This window comes from Mauremys mutica, chromosome 2 (assembly GCF_020497125.1).
Source record: "Mauremys mutica isolate MM-2020 ecotype Southern chromosome 2, ASM2049712v1, whole genome shotgun sequence".
Taxonomy (NCBI): Eukaryota; Metazoa; Chordata; order Testudines; family Geoemydidae; genus Mauremys; species Mauremys mutica.
In genome coordinates, this window is record NC_059073.1 from 165,866,260 (window position 1) to 165,886,564 (window position 20,305).

Consider the following 20,305-nt stretch of genomic DNA (forward strand, 5'->3'; position numbering starts at 1 on the left):
GTTCCCTAGGTAGGAGCTTCCTACTGAGGAAGAGGACGGGGTGTTCGTCATCTCCGACCATTTGTGAAAGCACCACCCCCAGCCCTACTTCAGAGGCGTCTGTTTGTAGGATAAACTCCTTCCTCCAGTCTGGGGCTACTAGCACGGGGTCTGTGCAGAGGGCCGTCCTCAGATCTGCAAAAGCAGCTTCAGCTGCAGCAGACCATTTTACTATGTCTGGGCCCCGAGCTTTGGTTAGGTCGGTTAAAGGGCATGCCCTGGTGGAAAAGTGGGGAATGAACCGTCTATAGTACCCCACTAGTCCCAGGAATGCTCTGACTTGTTTTTTCCAGAGTGGTCGGGGCCACTTCTGTATCGCTTCTAACTTGTTGAGCTGGGGCTTCACCATGCCCCTCCCCACTATATACCCAAGGTACTTGGCCTCAGCTAACCCGATCGAACATTTGGAGGGATTTGCAGTCAGTCCTGCCTTCCTCAGGGTGTCTAGGACTGCTTCTACCTTCTCCATGTGCGTCTCCCAGTCGGGGCTATATATGATGATGTCATCGAGATAGGCAGCCGCGTACTTTCCATGGGGTCATAACAGTTTGTCCATTAGCCATTGGAAAGTAGCAGGGGCCCCATGCAACCCAAAGGGGAGAACAGTATACTGATATAGTCCTTCTGGAGTTGCAAAGGCCGTCTTCTCCTTGTCGGCCTTAGCCAGGGGGATCTGCCAATAGCCCTTAGTAAGGTCAAGGGTAGACATAAACCATGCCTTTCCCAGTCTGTCAATCAGTTCATCTATCCTGGGTATAGGGTATGCATGAAATTGGGACACCTCATTCAGCTTGTGGAAGTCATTGCAGAACCTCATACTGCCATCCGGCTTAGGCACTAAAACCACGGGACTGGACCATTGACTATGAGATTCTTCGATGACTCCTAAGGCCAGCATCTTCCTGACCTCTTTCCTAATCTCCTCTCTCTTGGCCTCCGGGATCTGGTATGGCTTGATGTTCACCTTCACTCCAGGCTCTGTGAAGATGTGATGATGAACCTCAGTAGTCCTGCCTGGCTTTTCCGAGAACACATCCTGGTTGCGTTTGATCAGGCTGATCACTTTTGATCGTTGTTCCGGAGTCAACTCCGGGGATATTCCCATCAGGTTGGGCTTTAGGGGATGGTGCCCCCAGCGCAACCACCGGAGCTTCTCTATCCTGCCAAGGTTTCAGCAGATTTATATGGGAGATCTGCTCCAGCTTCTGGCGACCTGGCAGCCGGACCTTATAGTCGACTTCTCCTATTGCTTCTATTACCTCATATGGCCCCTGCCACATGGCCAGGAGCTTGCTCTCCGCTGTGGGTATGAGCACCATCACCCGATTCCCTACCTGGAACTTCCGGGTCATTGCTTGACGATTGTAGTATGTCCGTTGTGCCCCTTGGGCCTTCTCCATGTGTTCGCGTACCAGGGGGGCGACTCGGGCTATTCGGTCTTTCATCTGCAGCACATGTTCCACAACGTTTCTCCCCGGGTTTGGCTGTTCTTCCCAGTCTTCTTTAGCCAGGTCCAGTATGCCCCTGGGGTGTCGACCATATAACAACTCGAAGGGGGAGAATCCAGTAGAAGCCTGAGGAACTTCCCGTACGGCAAACAGTATATAAGGAAGCAGGGCGTCCCAGTCTTTCCCATCACGACTAATCACCTTCCGTAACATGTTTTTTAATGTCCTATTAAAACGTTTGACGAGGCCATCGGTCTGGGGATGGTAGACCGATGTTCTAAGGGTCCATATGTGGAGCATGGTACATAAGTCCTTCATTAGTTTAGACACAAAGGGAGTCCCTTGGTCCGTCAGGATCTCCTTTAGGTATTCCTACTCTGGAAAAAATCTGGACTAATTCTTTGGCTATGGTCTTGGACATGGTATTCCTTAGGGGAATGGCCTCGGGGTATCGGGTGGCATAATCTAGTACTACCAGGATGTACTGATGGCCCTGGGCCGACTTCTCCAATGGCCCTATTATGTCCATAGCTATTCGCTCAAACGGAACCTCAATAATTGGCAGAGGTACCAGAGGGGCCCTTAAGTATGGTCGGGGCCCATGTATTTGGCATTCCGGACAGGAGGTACAATATCGCCGGATGGCCGCATAAATGCCAGGCCAGAAAAACCTCTGTAGAATCCGATCAAGGGTCTTATCTACCCCTAGATGGGCCCCGAACAGATGACTGTGGGCCAGATCCATTACCGCTCTCTGATGCTTCCGGGGGACCAAGAGTTGTTCTATGACTTGCTCTTGGACACAGACTACTCTATACAGCAGATCCTTCTTAATCATATAATATGGCCCTGGGCTCTTAACTCTCCCCTCCACTGGGACCCCATTTACCTCAACTACTTCCTTATGAATATTGTGGTATATGGGATCATTGGCCTGATCCTGACCAAAATTCCCGCGTGCGGTCCCTATTTGTCCAAATTCGGGGGGGTCTACCTCTGTTTCCCCCTCAGGGAAAGCCCCTGGGGAACCAGGTCCAACAATAGGGTTGTTGATGGCCGACCCAGTCCCGCTGTCAGCTGAGCCCCTTCTTTCCCCTGCCAGCGTAGACTTCAAGTACTGGGTCAGGATCCTCGTCCCCCTCCTTTTATCTGCCCTCCGTTCCCTCCAAGTTTTCCTGGACTTCCCCGGCGGGGAGAACAAATTCCAGCTAAACTCATGGAAGGTGGGGGGAGGGTCACCTATCTGGGCCACACCTTGGGTCCCAGCGTCATTATTTTCTTCTACCTCGTCCCCGGGGAGTAGGCCATCAAACCCCGGGAAGTCTCGTCCGATAAGGACAGGGTAGGGGAGTTTTGGAACTCCTCCCACCGTCAACTTAGTGGGGTTTCCGAGCTCTTCTATGCTTATGGGGATGGTCGGATAATAGTTGACATCCCCATGCACACAGGATATTCCCGAGCGTTTGACCTGGGATAGGTTTCAGAGTAGCAGCTGTGTTAGTCTGTATCCGCAAAAAAAACAGGAGTACTTGTGGCACCTTAAAGACTAATAAATTTATTTTAGCATGAGCTTTCGTGAGCTAAAGCTAAAGCTAAATATCTCCTGTCTGTGTGTTCCATTCTATGCATCCGAAGAAGGGAGCTTTAGCTCACGAAAGCTCATGCTAAAATAGACCTGGGATAGTTGGCCCGGCCTGACCAACTTCCCTGAGACTAATGTGATTGCACTTCCCGAGTCTATTAATGCTGTGGTCTCTATACCGTTCATCTTAACAGGCCTAGTGTATCTATGAGGGACCATCGCAACCCCGACTAAACTTATTAGATTGCATGGTCCCCCTATATCTCCCAGTTCACATTGCATAGGCTCTCCTAGATTTGGGCATTGGGCAGCAATATGCCCCAGTTCGCCAGAGGCATAAACATCGGCACCCCGCTCGGGGCAGCCCCCTATTTTTCGGGCTGTTGGGATTTATCCCCCGAGTCTTTCTCCCCCAGTCCTCCAGTCTCTCCAGGACTGTCGGCTGCTCTTCCGCCTCCTTCCTCCCCTCCACTGTCCGGCCTGGCGCTTGGGCAAATCGGGGCCTCGGCGCAGAGACTGGTCTCCGATTCTGGCGCCTTCCTTCCCCGGTGGTCCGAGAAAGTTCTTGGGCTGCTAAGTGTCTCTCTATGAGAGCAACTAGTTCATCATAAGAGGAGGGATCATTTTGGCGGACCCACCCTCGTATGTCCGGCGGTAACCCCCTCATGTACCTGTCCAATACCAGGATTTCCACAACCTTCTCTGACCCATGGGTCTTGGGACAGAGCCACTTCCGAGCGAGGTGTATCAAGTCAAATAGCTGGGACCTTGGTGCTTTGTCATCCCGGTACTTCCACTCGTGGAAGCGCTGGGCCCTTATGGCCGGCGTCACGCCTGTCCTCGCCAAGATTTCTGCCTTCAGCTGGGGGTAATCCATAGCTGCTTCTGTGGTCATGTCAAAGTAGACTTTCTGGGCCTCCCCATACAGGAATGGAGCCAGGAGGCCTGCTCACTGGTCTTGGGGCCAGGCCTCCCACAGTGCCGTCCTCTCGAATGCAAGGAGATATGCCTCTATATCGTCGTCTGTTGTCATTTTCTGTAAATAGTTGCTCGCCCGTAGCAGCCGGGTCCCCTGGGCCCCGTGCGTCAGTGTGGTCAGGACTTTCAACTGGTTCACTACTTCATTCATGGTTGCTCGATCTTGGGCCACCTGGCTCATCAGCAGCTGGTTTGTCTCCTGTTGGACACGTATTGACTCTTGCTGGGCCGCCACCTGTACTCTGGTAGCCTCTTGTTGAGCCGCAGTGGCCTGTATCAACGCCTTCACTATGTCCTCCATTTTTTTTGTGTGTGTGATTTTATCTTGCCCTGAGATGGCTTGCCACAGAGCCTCACTCACTATGACATCCCACCTCTGACACCACGTGTGGCAAAGTACCTGCTTCTCCTCGGCTGGCTCAGTCCCTTTTTGCCTTGGAGACACAGGCTTGGGCAAAGCAAAGTCCTTCCCGGTCACGCAGGGTCTGGCTGATCCTTTTCTCAGTCAGTCCCTTGCTGTTTTTCTCCCCTTCTGGGGACAGAGTGCAGTCTTCCTTGCTGGAAGAGTTCGGAGTCTTGCTGCACCTACTCGCTGGCAGCTTCTCTACTTCTCTCACTCCCCCCCTGCTTCCCTGCCAGGGAGAGTTTAAAAAGGTCTCCAGCAATTGGGGCCAGCTGAACCTAATTAGTTCCCTGGTAACCCCTGTTCCAGCTGAACCTTATTTCTCCATGGCTATCTCTCCTCAATGAATAGGGAGAGGCCTTTTAACCCCTCTGGGACTAATTACTACCCCTCCCTTGGTAGCTATTTGTCCTGGGTTTGCCACATTAAGTATTGCAATGCTGAGTGAGAGGCACTGAGATTACTGACACACACACTCCGCAATGCACACAGAGCACACTGATGTGGCAGCTGTCAGCAGGAGCAGGGCACACAGCCACTGCTACACCATCCCCATATAGGGTTGCCAGTTTTGATTCGACATATTCCTGGAAGTTTCATCATGTGACATAATCTTTAATGAAAGATTAATCTTTAATTCCTGGAGACTCCAGGATAATCCTGGAGAGTTGGCAACCCTAATATAGGCAGAGGAGGTAATCAGAGATGACATCATCCCAAGAGATTTGGGGTGTTTTCAGACCCAACCTGAACCCAACACTTGTAGTAGGGCCCCACTGGATTTGGGTCAGGTTGCAAGACTCTAATGGTGACTGCTGATTAGGAGAAGATACCTGCATAACATGTGTAACTTTCCCATTAAGTTGTCAAAACAAGTCATATAACTGGGCTCTAGACCGCTGAACAGGCCAGATGAGATAGATTTGTTTGTCTATATCTCAGTAAGTACTATGTGGCTGGGACCCTTGGATCCAGGATGGATAATAATCAGTGATTTCAAAATAAAATTCTTGAACCTGAGTTTTTAAATGTAAATTTGGTTATTGTAACTTAAATATGCTTTTCTTTTAAAAATAAGCTAATTTAAAATTAAATTTGAATTTATGACAACCTACATTAAAGCCTAAATTTACTATAATCCATTAAAATCTTTTAAATTATATAAAAATAATCTTCAAGCTGTACATATTTGCTGCTGAAGCTGTAAAGAAAGTAAAATCAGTGAACCAGTGGAAGTTGTCACAGTTCAGGAAAATTGCACCTCTATACACCCCTCCATGGTCCCTCAAGGGCACCCACTCTAGACTCCGAGTTCCATAGCCATCACCTCTCTTGGGAAGAGACCTGCATCTCTCTCCCTCCTGACCAGGATATTTCCAGGCTGCCCAGTTCCCTATCTACACTGTGATAATACGTCCTTTGTTTAATAAATCAATTAACTTTCAAAGCAAAATGTGTTTAATACAAAATTTACTTATATATATATATATATATATATATCCAGCACACATTTAAGGTATTTTAATTAATAAAAAAAATTGAAAATGCTATTTATGTGCATTTTTAATAAAATTGCAATTACCATCCAGATGCAGCTTGCCACAATTCACAAGTAAAAAATTGATCATCATCTAAGAAAGAAATGGATCATTCACCATTTTCTAACATAGCAATAAATGTAAAAATAAAGAATTTGAATAAATGTCGACTATGCTAAATTGCTTAAAAACATGTACAGATATAATCTCATTGGTTTGCAAAAAGAAACATCAAATTATATCAACCAAAGTCTACCTTTTGTTAGCAAAATAACTAAAAATTACAATTGCAAAACAAGATTAAAATTGATAATTTAAATCAAGGTTTCCAGTTTGTTGATTTAAATCATGATTAAAATCAGTGATTTAAATTACTGTGGTATCAATCAATCCATCCTGCTTGGGTCTGTGATCAGCCCTGGTATTTGAAGTCTCTGAGCAGGTACTCACTCCCTGTCAGCAAGGTGGTGGAGCTGAACAGTGAGGTTTCATATGTAAGTTAATTGCCAGGTGAACAGGAGAAGTAACAGGGAAGTTTCAGAGGGAATATATGAGGCTGTCTTTTCAGGCACAGTTCTATGCTCAGACCATGTTGGCCAGTGATGTAACCATGGTTGTGACCTGCAATGGACATGCCAGGATTTCTTTCCAGCCTGAAACCAGAAGGGACTTTGTGTGAAATGCCATTTGGAGGCTGCGATGGAAGCAAAGATTTGTAAATTGGAAAGACAAGTGTAGATACTACAAAGCATCAGAAAGGCTGAGGAGTACTTGGGCAACCAGATTCAGACAATATAACCACCCCAAATACAAGAAAGAAAGGAACTGGTTAACCAAAGAACCAGAGAAAGTGGCATCCAAAGAAGAGGCTTGGCAGTTCATAACCACCAGAGGCAAGAGGACCAGGTAGCATTCTACACAGTAGAAGCAAACAAGGAGGACAGGCTCTGGTTATCAGAAAGAAGGGGCCCAGGAGGAATTCCACACAGCTAGATGTATCCAATCATTATGTTTTTGGTGTGGAAACTACTCAAAATTTCTCTGAAGATCCAGCTAGTTGAATGGAATGGAAAGGTAGATGGGACCTGTGACCAGCTACTCAGCACAACTCACAAGACAATCAAGCGTGCCCACACAGAGAACTCCAAGCAACCCTGGAAGACAGACAATCGTGGTTGGGGATTCTGTGCTAAGAAGAACGGAAAGCTGCAAGGGACACATACACAACAGTACAGTGTACTATCTTTCTGGAGCCAAAACACAAGATGTGACTATAAGTCTGAACAGGTTTCTAAAGTCAAGAGAAAAGGATCCACTTGTGATGGTGCATATCAGCACTAATGACACAGCTTTGCATGTTTTGTCACAGATTATAGAAAACTTCAGGGTACTCCAAAGGATACTAAGGCAGGAACGTTGACGTGATATCTGAGGTCCTTCCTGTCCCATGAGCAAAGGAAGACAGAAGGCAGAAGATATTGGATGTGAATGGCTGCCTAGATAAAAGGTGCAAAGTAGAGGGGTTTGGTTTTTTGGAATGTGAGTTCATATTCTGTGGGGAGAGGCAACTACAGTTTGGATGGACTCCATCTCAATAAAAAGGGAACCAATCTTCTAGGGGATAGGCTGGCAGCAGGGCCGCCGAGAGTGAGTTCGGGCCCCAGTGAAAAAATAACGTTGGGCCCCTCAGCAAGGGCAGACCAGCTAAACAGGGCCAACGAAGCCAGGGAAGCCGGGCCCCCTTCCGGACCGCCGAGCCCCGGTAATTTGTACCAGCTTCCCCGCTAACTAACAACAAAAGAGAAGAATGAAAAGAAGGAACACATCATCACTCAGCACAAAATTAAGATGTTGAGAACAAAATTAATCAAAGCACCAAGTGACACTATTTGCCTGCCTTTACATAAGTGATAGGGGCCTGTGAAATAAATGAACAATTCTCATTCCTCTTGTTTATGTACATAAATTCAACCTAATTGGTTTCACTGAAACCTGTTGGGAAGATTCATGTGACTGGAATGTTAAAACAAATGGTTATAACCTATTTAGGAAGGATTTAGGGGGCAAAAGAGGGGTTAGAATGGCACTATGTCAAAAATGGCCTTACCTATTCGTTGAAGGTATATGTTTTGAATGCTTAAGAGTCTTTGTGCTAATTGATAAAAACAATAGATGGAGAACAACCTGGTGTTCGGTACAGATCACCAAATCACACAAGAGGAAGTACAACCAGCTCACTTAAGCAGTTATCCAGTAATGAGTAGGATAGAATGATGCGTGATCATGGCAGACTTCAAACTGAAGTTATGAATACACAGCAAATGAAGGTGTGATTGCATCATGGATAGGCATGCACGCTCTAGCTTTAGTGCAGGTAACAACAGTAAAGAAAACATAGCAGCACAGATTTAAGCGCAGACAAGCAACCCTAGTATATACCTGGGATCTCCAGAGGCTTCTAATGGAGTGGCTAGAATGCACTGGAGCCCTTACTGTCACATCTTCACTAATATTGTTATCTTTTTTCCAACTAGATTAAACCTGGCACTAGTATGCCTACCCACACTACAATCACGCCTTCAATTTGCCAACTAGACATACCCTGAGTGACATATGCTGGAAGTCTCATACTGCCTGTACTAAGACCAGCCTTAGAATTTGTAAATAATTTAGATGACAATTTCCTACTCAAAACGTGTTACATCCAACACGGGGGAATTCTATATTAGACCTGTCTTGACTGATAAAGGGGAATTGATCACAGAATTAAAAAGTAGAGATTCCTTAGGTGCAAATGATCATGGTTTGATTACATTTATTATATGCAAACAGAATAAAGTCCAAATCAGTAATACATACATTTGGCGCATTAAAAGAGCTAATTCCACAAAACTGAAAGGAATGATGAGCTAAAACTGCTGGAAGAGAAAAATAAAATAGAATAATGTCAAAAATAATTGGGAACTATTTAAGAATATTTTTACTAGATGCCCAAAAAGCCACAACTGGGAAAGAAGGCTACACTGGTTAAAAACTAGTCTGGTTTAGAAGGGAAGTGAAAACAGTTGTACCAATTTATATGTATTGAATAAAAAAAGGGAAGTTGATTGCAGTCAATATAAGTTAAAAGCTAGAAATTAGAAATGTAGAAAATTGACAAAGAAAGCAAAAAGACACAAGGAGAGATCAATGGCCAGAAGAGTCAATGGCAATAAGAATGATTTTTTTGAAGTATATTAGGTACAAAAGGAATCCTAACAATGGTATTGATCCATTACAAGATGGAAATGGTAGAATTTTCAATAATAATGCAGAAAAGGTAGAAGTGTTCAATAAATATTTCTGTTCTGCATTAGAGGAAAAAGCCTGATAATGTAGCCATAGCATATGATAATCACAGAATCATAGAAATGTTGGGCTGGAAGGGACCTCAAGAAGTTAGCAAATCCAACTGTGGGCTGTGGCAGGACAAAGTAAACTTAGATCCCTCCTGACAGATGTTTGTCCAACCTGGTCTTACAAACCTCCAATCATGGGGATTCCACAACCTCCCTTCGAAGCCTATTCTAGAATTTCCAAGAGAGAAGGGAGAATCCATGCTCAACTATACTTCTCTTCCAATGCCTAGGCTGTTAACATTAGGTGTTCTTGGTCAGAATGAAGGAGTCCCTGCTTCAAAAGATCTGGTATTTTTTGCAGGTCCATGTCGTGTCCTTCACTACCTAGCAAGGTAGTGGGCCAGTAGAAATCTGAGAGGAGGACCACAACTCTCCCCTTTCCTCTTTTTTTTTCTCTTATCCTTTCTGTGAATGAAGAAATACTTTCCATTCCCACAGTTATTCAGGATGATATTAAACAATATCTTCTAAAGTTTGACATTTGTAAATCAGCATCTAAAAGGCTGAGGAATTCACTGGACCGTTAATGTTGATTTTTCAGTAATTCTTGGAACATTGGGAAAGTTGCAGAGGACTGGAAAAAGTCAATGTTGTGCCAATATTTAAAAAAGGGATGAACCTGGGTAATTATAGAAATGACAATCTGATATCAATCGGAGGCAAAATAATGGAATGGCTGATACTATACTTGATTAATAAAGACTTAAACGGGGGTAATATTAATCCCAAACAGCATGGATTTATGCAGAATAGATCCCGTCAAACTAACTTGATTTTTTTTATGAGATTACAAATTTGGTTGATAAAGGTAATAGTATTGAGGTAATATACTTAGACTTCTATGGGGCATTTTAATTGGTACTGCACTCCATTCTGATTAAAAAACTAGAATGATACAAACAAACATGGCACAAATTAAATGAATTAAAAATTGGCTAACTGATGAATCTCACAATGTAATTGTAAATGGGGACTCATCTTTGATATGTGGTGTATCTAGTGGGGTTCTGCAGGGATCTGTTCTTGGTTCAACACTATTTAACATTTTTATTAATGACCTTGAAGAAAACATAAAATCATGAGTGAAAGTTTGCAGATAACACAAAAATTAGGGGAGTGCTAAATAATGAAGAGGACAGGTCACCCATACAGAACAATCTGGATTGCGTGGTAAGATAGGTGGAAGCAAACAACATGCATTTTAATATAGGTATATATAAATATCTAGGAAAAAATCTTACAGGCCATACTCACAGGTTGGGGGACTCTATCCTGGGAAGCAGTAATGCTGCAAAAAACTTGGGAATCATGGTGAGTAATCAGCTAAACATGAGCTCCCAGTGCGACACGCTGGCCAAAAGGGCTAATGCAATTCTTGGATGTACAATCAGGAGAATATACAGTAGGAATAGAGAGCTTATCTTATCTCTGTGTTTGGCACTGGAATGACTGCTACTGGAATACCATGTCCAGTTCTGGTGTCCACAGTTCAAGGATGTTGAAAATTGGAGAGGCTTCATAGAAGAACCCCAAAAATGATTAAAGGATAGTTATAATGAAGGACTTAAGAAGCTCAATTTATTAAGTTTATCAAAGAGAAGGTTAAGAAGTGACTTAATGACAGTCTATAAGTACCTAAATAGGAAACAAATATTTGATACTGGTCTCTTCAATCTAGCTGACAAATGTATAACAAGATCCAGTGGCTGATGCTGAAGCTAGACAAAAATCAGACCAGAAATAAGACCAAGATTTTTAACAGTGAGGTTAGTTAACCACTGGAATAACTTACCAAGGGTTGTGGTGATTCTCTCACTGCACATTATTAAAATCAAGTCTAGATGTTTTTCTAAAAGATATGCTCTAGTTCAAACAGAAATTAATTAACAGAAGTGCTATGGCCTACATAGCAAGAGATCAGACTACATAATCAGAATGGTTCCTTCTGGTGTTTTAATCTATGAATCTATTACATTTTCACCCACACTGTGGTTACGTTTTTTCAATAAAGATGTTATTAACATTTATTTCAGGGGGTTGGGGTGTTCCCATAGGTGCAGAAACAAAGAAAAAGCCCACTCTTTTTTCCCCAATAGGAATGAGAAAAGACATCTAGTAGTAGCCAATTAAAATATACCTGATGCCATTTTCTTTCCCTATTGTGTTTTTTTCCCGTTTAACTAACTAAAAAAAAGATGGAGACAGGACTGAAGGAGTAAAAAAAGCGTTTTATTACAGATATGTTGTTAGTGATCTTCGCTGTTTAGGCTAAACCTGGAGTATTTTAAATCTTTTGTATACACATTTTATTCTCAACCCATGTTGGGTAAAGTTTGTTTTGAAGACTAATCAAAGCTACAGTAAAGACACTAATATACAACCTAGTCCAAAGATGATTATGTATTTCTGAACTTGGATTCCTTTCTTCTGGTGGGCCGGGGATCAGAGTAACTTGCAAAATGGTGTATAACACAATTTTGAATGTCATTAGGCGATATAATGCTCCTGAAAGAGAGACCCTTGGAAGTGACACATCAGACGACACCCATTAACTGACATATACATCATTTCTGTAACTAAATTCTTCACTGAGAACTGATTTAATTCAAAATGGCAGTCCAGGCATTTGTGTACACTCTAGTATTTGAGGTCTGCCTGCAGGAATATTGGCTATCTTTCTACCATCCCATTTCTAATTATTTTGTAAAATAAGTAAACAGTACAAATGGATAAAATGTGCAATTACATAAATTAAAGCATATTATTATGTCTTTGAAGCTGGGGTCTTCTACAAAAAAATCTGTTGCTTTGTTGTCAGACAAAATAAATACAATTAATGGCTGGCAGCATAAGCTACTTTCTTTTTTATGGAGCCAATCTATATTGGCCAAACTGGAGCCAAAATATTTGTTTATTTATTTTAAATCAGAGCCAAATTTAGCTCTATAACTATAATTTGTCCAATTCAGCCTCAAAAGAACTCAAGGTCTAGAGGTTCAGTCTGCTGGCAGCTTGCTTTTCTCTAGATTTTAACTACTAATCTTTATGAAACAACTTCATTCCAAGCCCCTATCTAATCCTCACTGACAACCACTCTTTGTTAAAGGAAAGTTTTTATCGCATGGTCCTGTTACATAATTGAGAAGAGCTATTCTAGGTCATTTATAGACCTGTGCAATACACCAAAACACCTAAAGATAAGTAAATAAGTGTTAATAAGTATTAAACAATGATTTCCAATGTATCCTCCACACCCTGAATGGCATGTTATATGGACTGAATATTATACATTAACAGCAGCAAATCAGAAAATATACCTATTGTCATGTATAGAGATGTAAGAGGGCAATATAAGAACATAAGAACAACCATACCAGGTCAGACCAAAAGTCCATCTAGCCCAGTATCCTGTCTACCAACAGTGGCCATTGCCAGGTGCCCCAGAGCGAGTGAACCTAACAGGTAATGATCAAGTGATCTCTCTCCTGCCATCCATCTCCACCCTCTGACAAACAGAGGCTAGGGACACTATTCCTTACCCGTCCTGGCTAATAGCCATTTATGGACTTAACGACCATGAATTTATCCAGTTCTCTTTTAAATACTGTTATAGTCCTAGCCTTCACAACCTCCTCAGGTAAGGAGTTCCACAAGTAGACTGTGCGCTGCGTGAAGAAGAACTTCCTTTTATTTGGTTTAAACCTGCTGCCTATTAATTTCATTTGGTGACCCCTAGTTCTTGTATTATGGGAATAAGTAAATAACTTTTCCTTATCCACTTTCTCCACATCACTCACGATTTTATATACCTCTATCATATCCTCCCTTAATCTCCTCTTTTCCAAGCTGAAGAGTCATAGAATCATAGAATCATAGAATCTCAGGGTTGGAAGGGACCTCAAGAGGTCATCTAGTCCAACCCCCTGCTCAAAGCAGGACCAAACCCAACTAAATCATCCCAGCCAGGGCTTTGTCAAGCCTGACCTTAAAAACCTCTAAGGAAGGAGATTCCACTACCTCCCTAGGTAACCCATTCCAGTTCTTCACCACCCTACTAGTGAAAAAGTTTTTCCTAATATCCAGCCTAAACCTCCCCCTCTGCAACTTGAGACCATTACTCCTTGTTCTGTCATCTTCTACCACTGAGAACAGTCTAGATCCATCCTCTTTGGAACCCCCTTTCAGGTAGTTGAAAGCAGCTATCAAATCCCCCCTCATTCTTCTCTTCTGCAGACTAAACAATCTCAGTTCCCTCAGCCTCTCCTCATAAGTCATGTGCTCCAGCCCCCTAATCATTTTTGTTGCCCTCCGCTGGACTCTCTCCAATTTATCCACATCCTTCTTGTAGTGTGGGGCCCAAAACTGGACACAGTACTCCAAATGAGGCCTCACCAGTGCTGAGTAGAGGGGAATGATCACATCCCTCGATCTGCTGGAAATGCCCCTACTTATACAACCCAAAATGCCATTAGCCTTCTTGGCAACAAGGGCACACTGTTGACTCATATTCAGCTTTTCGTCCACTGTAACCCCTAGGTCCTTTTCTGCAGAACTGCTGCCCAGCCATTCGGTCCCTAGTCTGTAGCAGTGCATGGGATTCTTCCGTCCTAAGTGCAGGACTCTGCACTTGTCCTTGTTGAACCTCATCATATTTCTTTTGGCCCAATCCTCTAATTTGTCTAGGTCCCTCTGTATCCTAGCCCTACCCTCCAGCGTATCAACCACTCCTCCCAGTTTAGTGTCATCTGCAAACTTGCTGAGAGTGCAGTCCACACCATCCTCCAGATCGTTAATGAAGATATTGAACAAAACCGGCCCCAGCACCGACCCTTGGGGCACTCCACTTGATACTGGCTGCCAACTAGACATGGAACCATTGATCACTACCCGTTGAGCCCGACCATCTAGCCAGTTTTCTATCCACCTTACCGTCCATTCATCCAGCCCATACTTCTTTAACTTGCTGGCAAGAATACTGTGGGAGACTGTATCAAAAGCTTTGCTAAAGTCCAGAAATAGTACATCCACTGCTTTCCCCTCATCCACAGAGCCGGTTATCTCATCATAGAAGGCAATTAGGTTAGTCAGGCATGACTTGCCCTTGGTGAATCCATGCTGAGTCCTAGCGTCTTTAATCTTTCCTTATATGGGACCCTCTCCAAACCCCTAATCATTTTAGTTGCCCTTTTCTGAACCTTTTCTAGTGCCAATATATCTTTTTTGAGATGAGGAGACCATATCTGTACGCAGTATTCGACATGTGGGCGTACCATCGATTTATATAAGGGCAATAATATATTCTCAGTCTTATTCTCTATCCCCTTTTTAATTATTCCTAATATCCTGTTTGCTTTTTTGACCGCCTCTGCACACTGCGTGGACATCTTCAGAGAACTATCCACGATGACTCCAAGATCTTTTTCCTGACTCGTTTTAGCTAAATTAGCCCCCATCATATTGTTTGTATAGTTGGGGTTATTTTTTCCAATATGCATGACTTTACATTTATCCACATTAAATTTCATTTGCCATTTTGTTGCCCAATCACTTAATTTTGTGAGATCTTTCTGATGTTCTTCACAGTCTGCTTTGGTTTTAACTATCTTGAGCAGTTTAGTATCGACTGCAAACTTTGCCACCTCACTTCCAAAAATATACAATGGTAAATTTTCTTTACTTCATTGTGCTTCAGTGTATTCATGTACTGAAGTGCACTGCTGAGAGTCAGAGAGCAATATTAAGTTATGAAATCCAGTTTGAGGTACGTCATTGGCATACACTTTATTTCTTTCTCCCACGTAATTGGAGAGACAAATCCAGCTTTTCTTCACCTATGGATATGGATTGATCTTTGCTTACAAGAAAAACAAGACAAACACCCACCTAGAAGCACCAGTTACAAACAACAGAAATCTAAAGTATTTGGAGATCACGCTGCACTACTGCAAAGGTACACAGTTCGGCATATTGCAAAAAAAAAAAAAAAGTGGAATACTGTCCTGAAAATTCTATACAAATTTCTATACAAATTCGCTGGCTGCACAAAGTCTTTCTTCCATTCTCTCCACACCAAACAGGAAGCTACAGATGATGGAAGTTATTATCGTTTCTGTGGAACAAGTAATTTCCTTGCATAGATTGTAGAAACACTTCTCTCCCTAACAAATAATATACTCTCAAAATATAACCTTTAGGGGGAAATGGCTGCAACAAGAGTTACCAGAACGGAGTGTGAGGTTGTGCCATCTCTTGAGCCATGAAAAGGCAAATAGTGGAGGACAACATAACTGGTACTTTGCCAGCTAGAAGTAGGCACCAGCCATTTGCAAAATGGCCACATCAGGGATGCAGCCATTTGGTTGTGCGAAATTTTGAAGAGCTAGAAAAGCATGCTGGCAAAAAACAACAACAAATAATCTTGTAACTGCCATTACAACCACACATGGATACTGTATGCAGAATCCATTTTCCTTTTATTCATAAAATCATAGGACTGGAAGGGACCTTGAGAGGTCATCTAGTCCAGTCTCCTGCAGGACTAAGTATTATCTAGACCATCCCGGACAGGAGTTTGTCTAACCTGCTCTTAAAATCTCCAATGATGGAGATTCCACAACCTCCATAGGCAATTTATTCCAGTGCTTAACCACCCTGACAGTTAGGAAGTTTTTCCTAATGTCCAACCTAAACCTTCTTTGCTGCAATTTAAGCCCATTGCTTCTTGTCCTATCCTCAGTGGTTAAGGAGAATAATTTTTCTCTCTCCTCCTTGTAACAACCTTTTATGTACTTGAAAACTATTATGTCCCCTCTCAGTCATCTCTTTTCCAGACTAAACAAACCCAGTTTTTTCAATCTTCCCTCATAGGTCATGTTTTCTAGACCTTTAATCATTTGTGTTGCTCTTCTCTGAACTTTCTCCAATTTGTCCACATCTTTCCTGAAATGTGGCACCCAGAACTGGACACAATACTCCAGTTAAGACCTAATCAGCGCAGAGTAGAGCGGAAGAATTACTTCTTGTGTAAAACACTCCTGCTAATACATCCCAGAATGATGTTCGCTTTTTTTGCAACAGTGTTACATTGTTGACCCATATTTAGCTTGTTGTCTACTATAACCCTCAGATCTCTTTCCACAGTACTCTTTCCTAAGCAGTCATTTCCCCTTTTTGTATGTCTGCAACTGATTGTTCCTTCCTAAGTGGAGTACTTTGTATTTCTCCTTACTGAATTTCATCCTATTTACTTCAGACCATTCTCCAGTTTGTCCAGATCATTTTGAATTATAATCATATCTAAATCACTGATGAGGATATTGAACAGAACCGGACTCAGAACTGATTGCTGAGGGACCACACTCATTATGCCCTTCCAGTATGATTCTGAACCACTGATAACTATTCTCTGGGAATGGTTTTCCAACCAGTTATGCACCAGATACACAGATATTATGCAGATACAATCACACACATATAAGTGGTAGCTACTACACTTATCAATAATGATTTTTTTTAAATGTGGTTGAATGTTTCATATAATATTCTGGCCTTGCAGAAGGCCCAGAACAATTGCACCTTCTTTGTGTTCCCCCAACCCAATGACCAAAAATCACCACCAATTAGTGAGGCCATATTCCTCATCCAAGTGAAACTCCTACAAAGAAATAAACCTCAGATAATCTTCTCCTCATGCCCCATTTAATATTCTTGATAACACAACCCTGCATTCAGAACTGGAAGTGAACCTAAAATTTACTTTCCTAAAGTAGGATATATTTAAGTCGACTTTATTGACATTCAACTATGATCTGAACACATTATACACAAACTATACTTGGATTCTCTAAATTTTTCTAATTAAAGTTCCAAAACGTGAGTGGAAATGGTTTCATTCTTCACTTTATAATGCATTGATTGGTTGTTATTCTTACTGTCATTTGTTAATTTTCTTGCCTGTTTCATGTATACATTTACAAGAAACTAATCAAATTATTTTTTAAGCAATGCAGTTTCAGTGCAAAAGAAAAATGATAATTTGTTCCTAAACAAGCCCATCTATTTCTGTAGGGTTATACTAACACAGATAACATGAAAATTGTCTTCCAAATGAAATGTAAATTTTCTCCTCAAAATTTGTTTTAAAATCAAAGCTGAGATTCATATATTATTACAAATAACATAAAAAATTCTGATAATTGAATTTTTTAAAACATCTGTGAATTTTACTGTACACGTCTCATACAAAAATAACAGAGCTGAGTTACCAATTAGAAATAGTCTTTACTTGGAAAAATGGTATTGTAATTCAGCAATCAGGATAATGGATATGCCACATAGAAAGGTTATGCTAACCTTAGTTTCTGTGTTGATAATTACTAAGCAGCTGTTGCTTCTACTGGTGGAGTGCATGTTCAGCTATCCATTAACATTACTGACATTTAACCTTAATATAAGAAAGTGTGAAGATGTGAATTAGGTTGACAAGCAATACAAAAATGCAAAGAGAAATAAATTCATGTTCCCAAGCATAGATCACGGTATCTGCTGCCATGTTTACCTGGCAATTCAGTGCGTAATCAATGATTAATTCTATTAATCACCTACCTGCCAAACCAAGTGTTCCTTTATGATGGCTGTAGTTGATAGACAGATGCTCAGCACAATGGTGTGGGATGAAGAGGTCAAGACGCTGGCAATTATAGCATCTCTCATGTTGAAGGGCAGCATGGTATATACCACAAATATAATGAACAAGAAAAATGATACCTGTGCAGAAGAGTAGGAAAAAGAGAAACCTGTCAAATTCATTTTGGCATAAAGAAAAGTTACCACTCAACATTAAACTAGCTGAAACTACAAGCAAATGTTCTTTATAATTCAACTTATGTTAACATATAGAGGAAATTTAAAATGTTCCTGAAGGTGCTCTAGACAAAAGTACTGAATTATATTTGGTTTAAAAATCAGTTTCAGAAGTTGTATGGTTTCCCATATTTGTGTTACAAAAACATTCAGATTTGTCATTATAAAACAAAATACGGTAATAGTTTCATAGTATCATGCCCACAACTGAAGGGGGATTTTCTTGGAAAGAGAAGCTACTTACCTTACAGCAAGTTGAGTTTTTTAAGATGTGTGGTTCCTATCTGTATTCCACTGTTGGTACACATACACTCCATGCACCTCACACTGGAAGATTCTTGCTTGCAGTGTCTGTTGGTCTACATCTCCTCCCCTCTCCTCCTCATGCTCTGAACGAAAGGTATAAAAGGCAGCGTGGAACAACCACCTTTCCAGTTGCTCCTCTACCATAAATCAAGGAAAGAATGTGAAGCAGAGGGGAAGGAGGGCAGGTAGTGGAATACAGATAGGGACCACACATCTTGAAGAAATTCAATTACTTTAAGGTAAGTAATTTCTCTTTCTTCTTTGAGTGCTTGTCCCTATGTGTATTCTATTTCACTGTGTGCGACTGACATGCTGGCAATGAGAAGGGTGTGAAGATCAGGGCAGCAAAGATGATTGGAGGACTGACACACCAAAGAATGTGTTAGTTATGGAGGCTTGCACTATGGCATAATGTGTCGTGAAGGTACAAATGGAATTCTATGTTGCTGCTTTATTTCTTGGGGTGAGGCTACTAAAGCTGCTTGCACTCTAGTTAAGTGGGCTCTTGCTCCATGCAGGAGAGGAAGATGCAACAACTGATACAGAAGGATACAGCCTGAAATGCTCTTGAAGACTTTCTGAGGAGATCCATTGACCTCTCATTCCCTCCACTAGGGAAAGAAATAGTCTAGGTAACTTGCTGATTGATTTTGTTCTTTGCACTAATATTTGTCACACAAACAGGGAATGGAGTCTTTTATCTTCAGTGCTGGCATGAGGCTTTGGAAAAATATAGGTAACTGTATTGTCTGATTTATGTGAAAGTCAGAGTTTACTTTAGCGGTGAATTTTGGGTGTAGTCTCAATGAGACTTCATCCTTTTGGAATACTTTATAGGGTGGATCAGCTACAAGGGTTCCAAGTTCCCTCACCCTTCTAGCAGAATTGATGGCCATTCAGAAGGCAAGCTTCATCAATAAGTGAGACATTGAGCACCCAGCTAATAGTTCAAACAGTGGCTTAGTTAAGGCTAAGAGTACCCAGTTAAAAGCCCAGGTTGCAGTGAGAATGGTTATTGGAGTAAAGATTCTAACCAAACCTTTAAGAAAATGTACTGTCACAGGGTGGGTGAAAATGGAATGCTCATCAACTGAAGGATGGCAGGTGCTGATCACCGCCAAGTGAACTCACAGTGAGCAATGAGCTAAGGAAAAGGCCCACAGGAGAAAATCCAGTGCCTGATTCTTCTGGGGACATGTGGCGATGCTGGGCCCAAATAGAGAATTTCTTCCACTTGGCTAAGTAGCATTTCCTGCTGGATTCTTTCCTGCTGTGGTTGAGGATGGATTAATGGCTTCTGAAAATGTCTGTCACATGTCTGACACCAATCCAACACCATGCCATGAGATGGAGAGAGTCCAGATTGGGATGTCTGATCTTGCCTTTGTCCTGGGTCAAAAGATCCAGGAAAGATTGGATGCTGCTAGGTGGACAGGTTGACATGTGAAGAAGGCTGGGAAATCACAACTGCCAGGGCCATCAGGGAGTGAAGAGAATGATTGTCACTCCATGCTGGAACACTTTTTATAGTGGGGGTGCTGAAAGTCAGATAATTAAACTGTAAACCATGTGTGTTCAAAAGCAATGTGAAAAAGCACAATTCCTGCTCACACCACACGGGTGCAGCACAGCTCCCGGATTCTCAAGAATTGCAAAATAATTCTAGCTTTGTTCTGACAGCATCAGCAAACTTTTCACAGTAAAACCTGGGGGTGTTGCAGCACCCTCAGCAACTGTGCCTATGACTCCAT

At 42.2% G+C, this 20,305-nt stretch overlaps 1 protein-coding gene across 1 annotated transcript in view; it reads right to left on the bottom strand.

The window, feature by feature from the left end:
* The window catches only part of ADCY2 (adenylate cyclase 2), a 435,859-nt gene that overhangs the window by 307,364 nt on the left and 108,190 nt on the right, over positions 1–20,305 (bottom strand). The window contains exon 3 of the mRNA XM_045005617.1: positions 17,991–18,152. Coding sequence (XP_044861552.1) covers positions 17,991–18,152 — 162 coding nt within the window. The remainder of the gene's footprint in view (positions 1–17,990; positions 18,153–20,305) is intronic.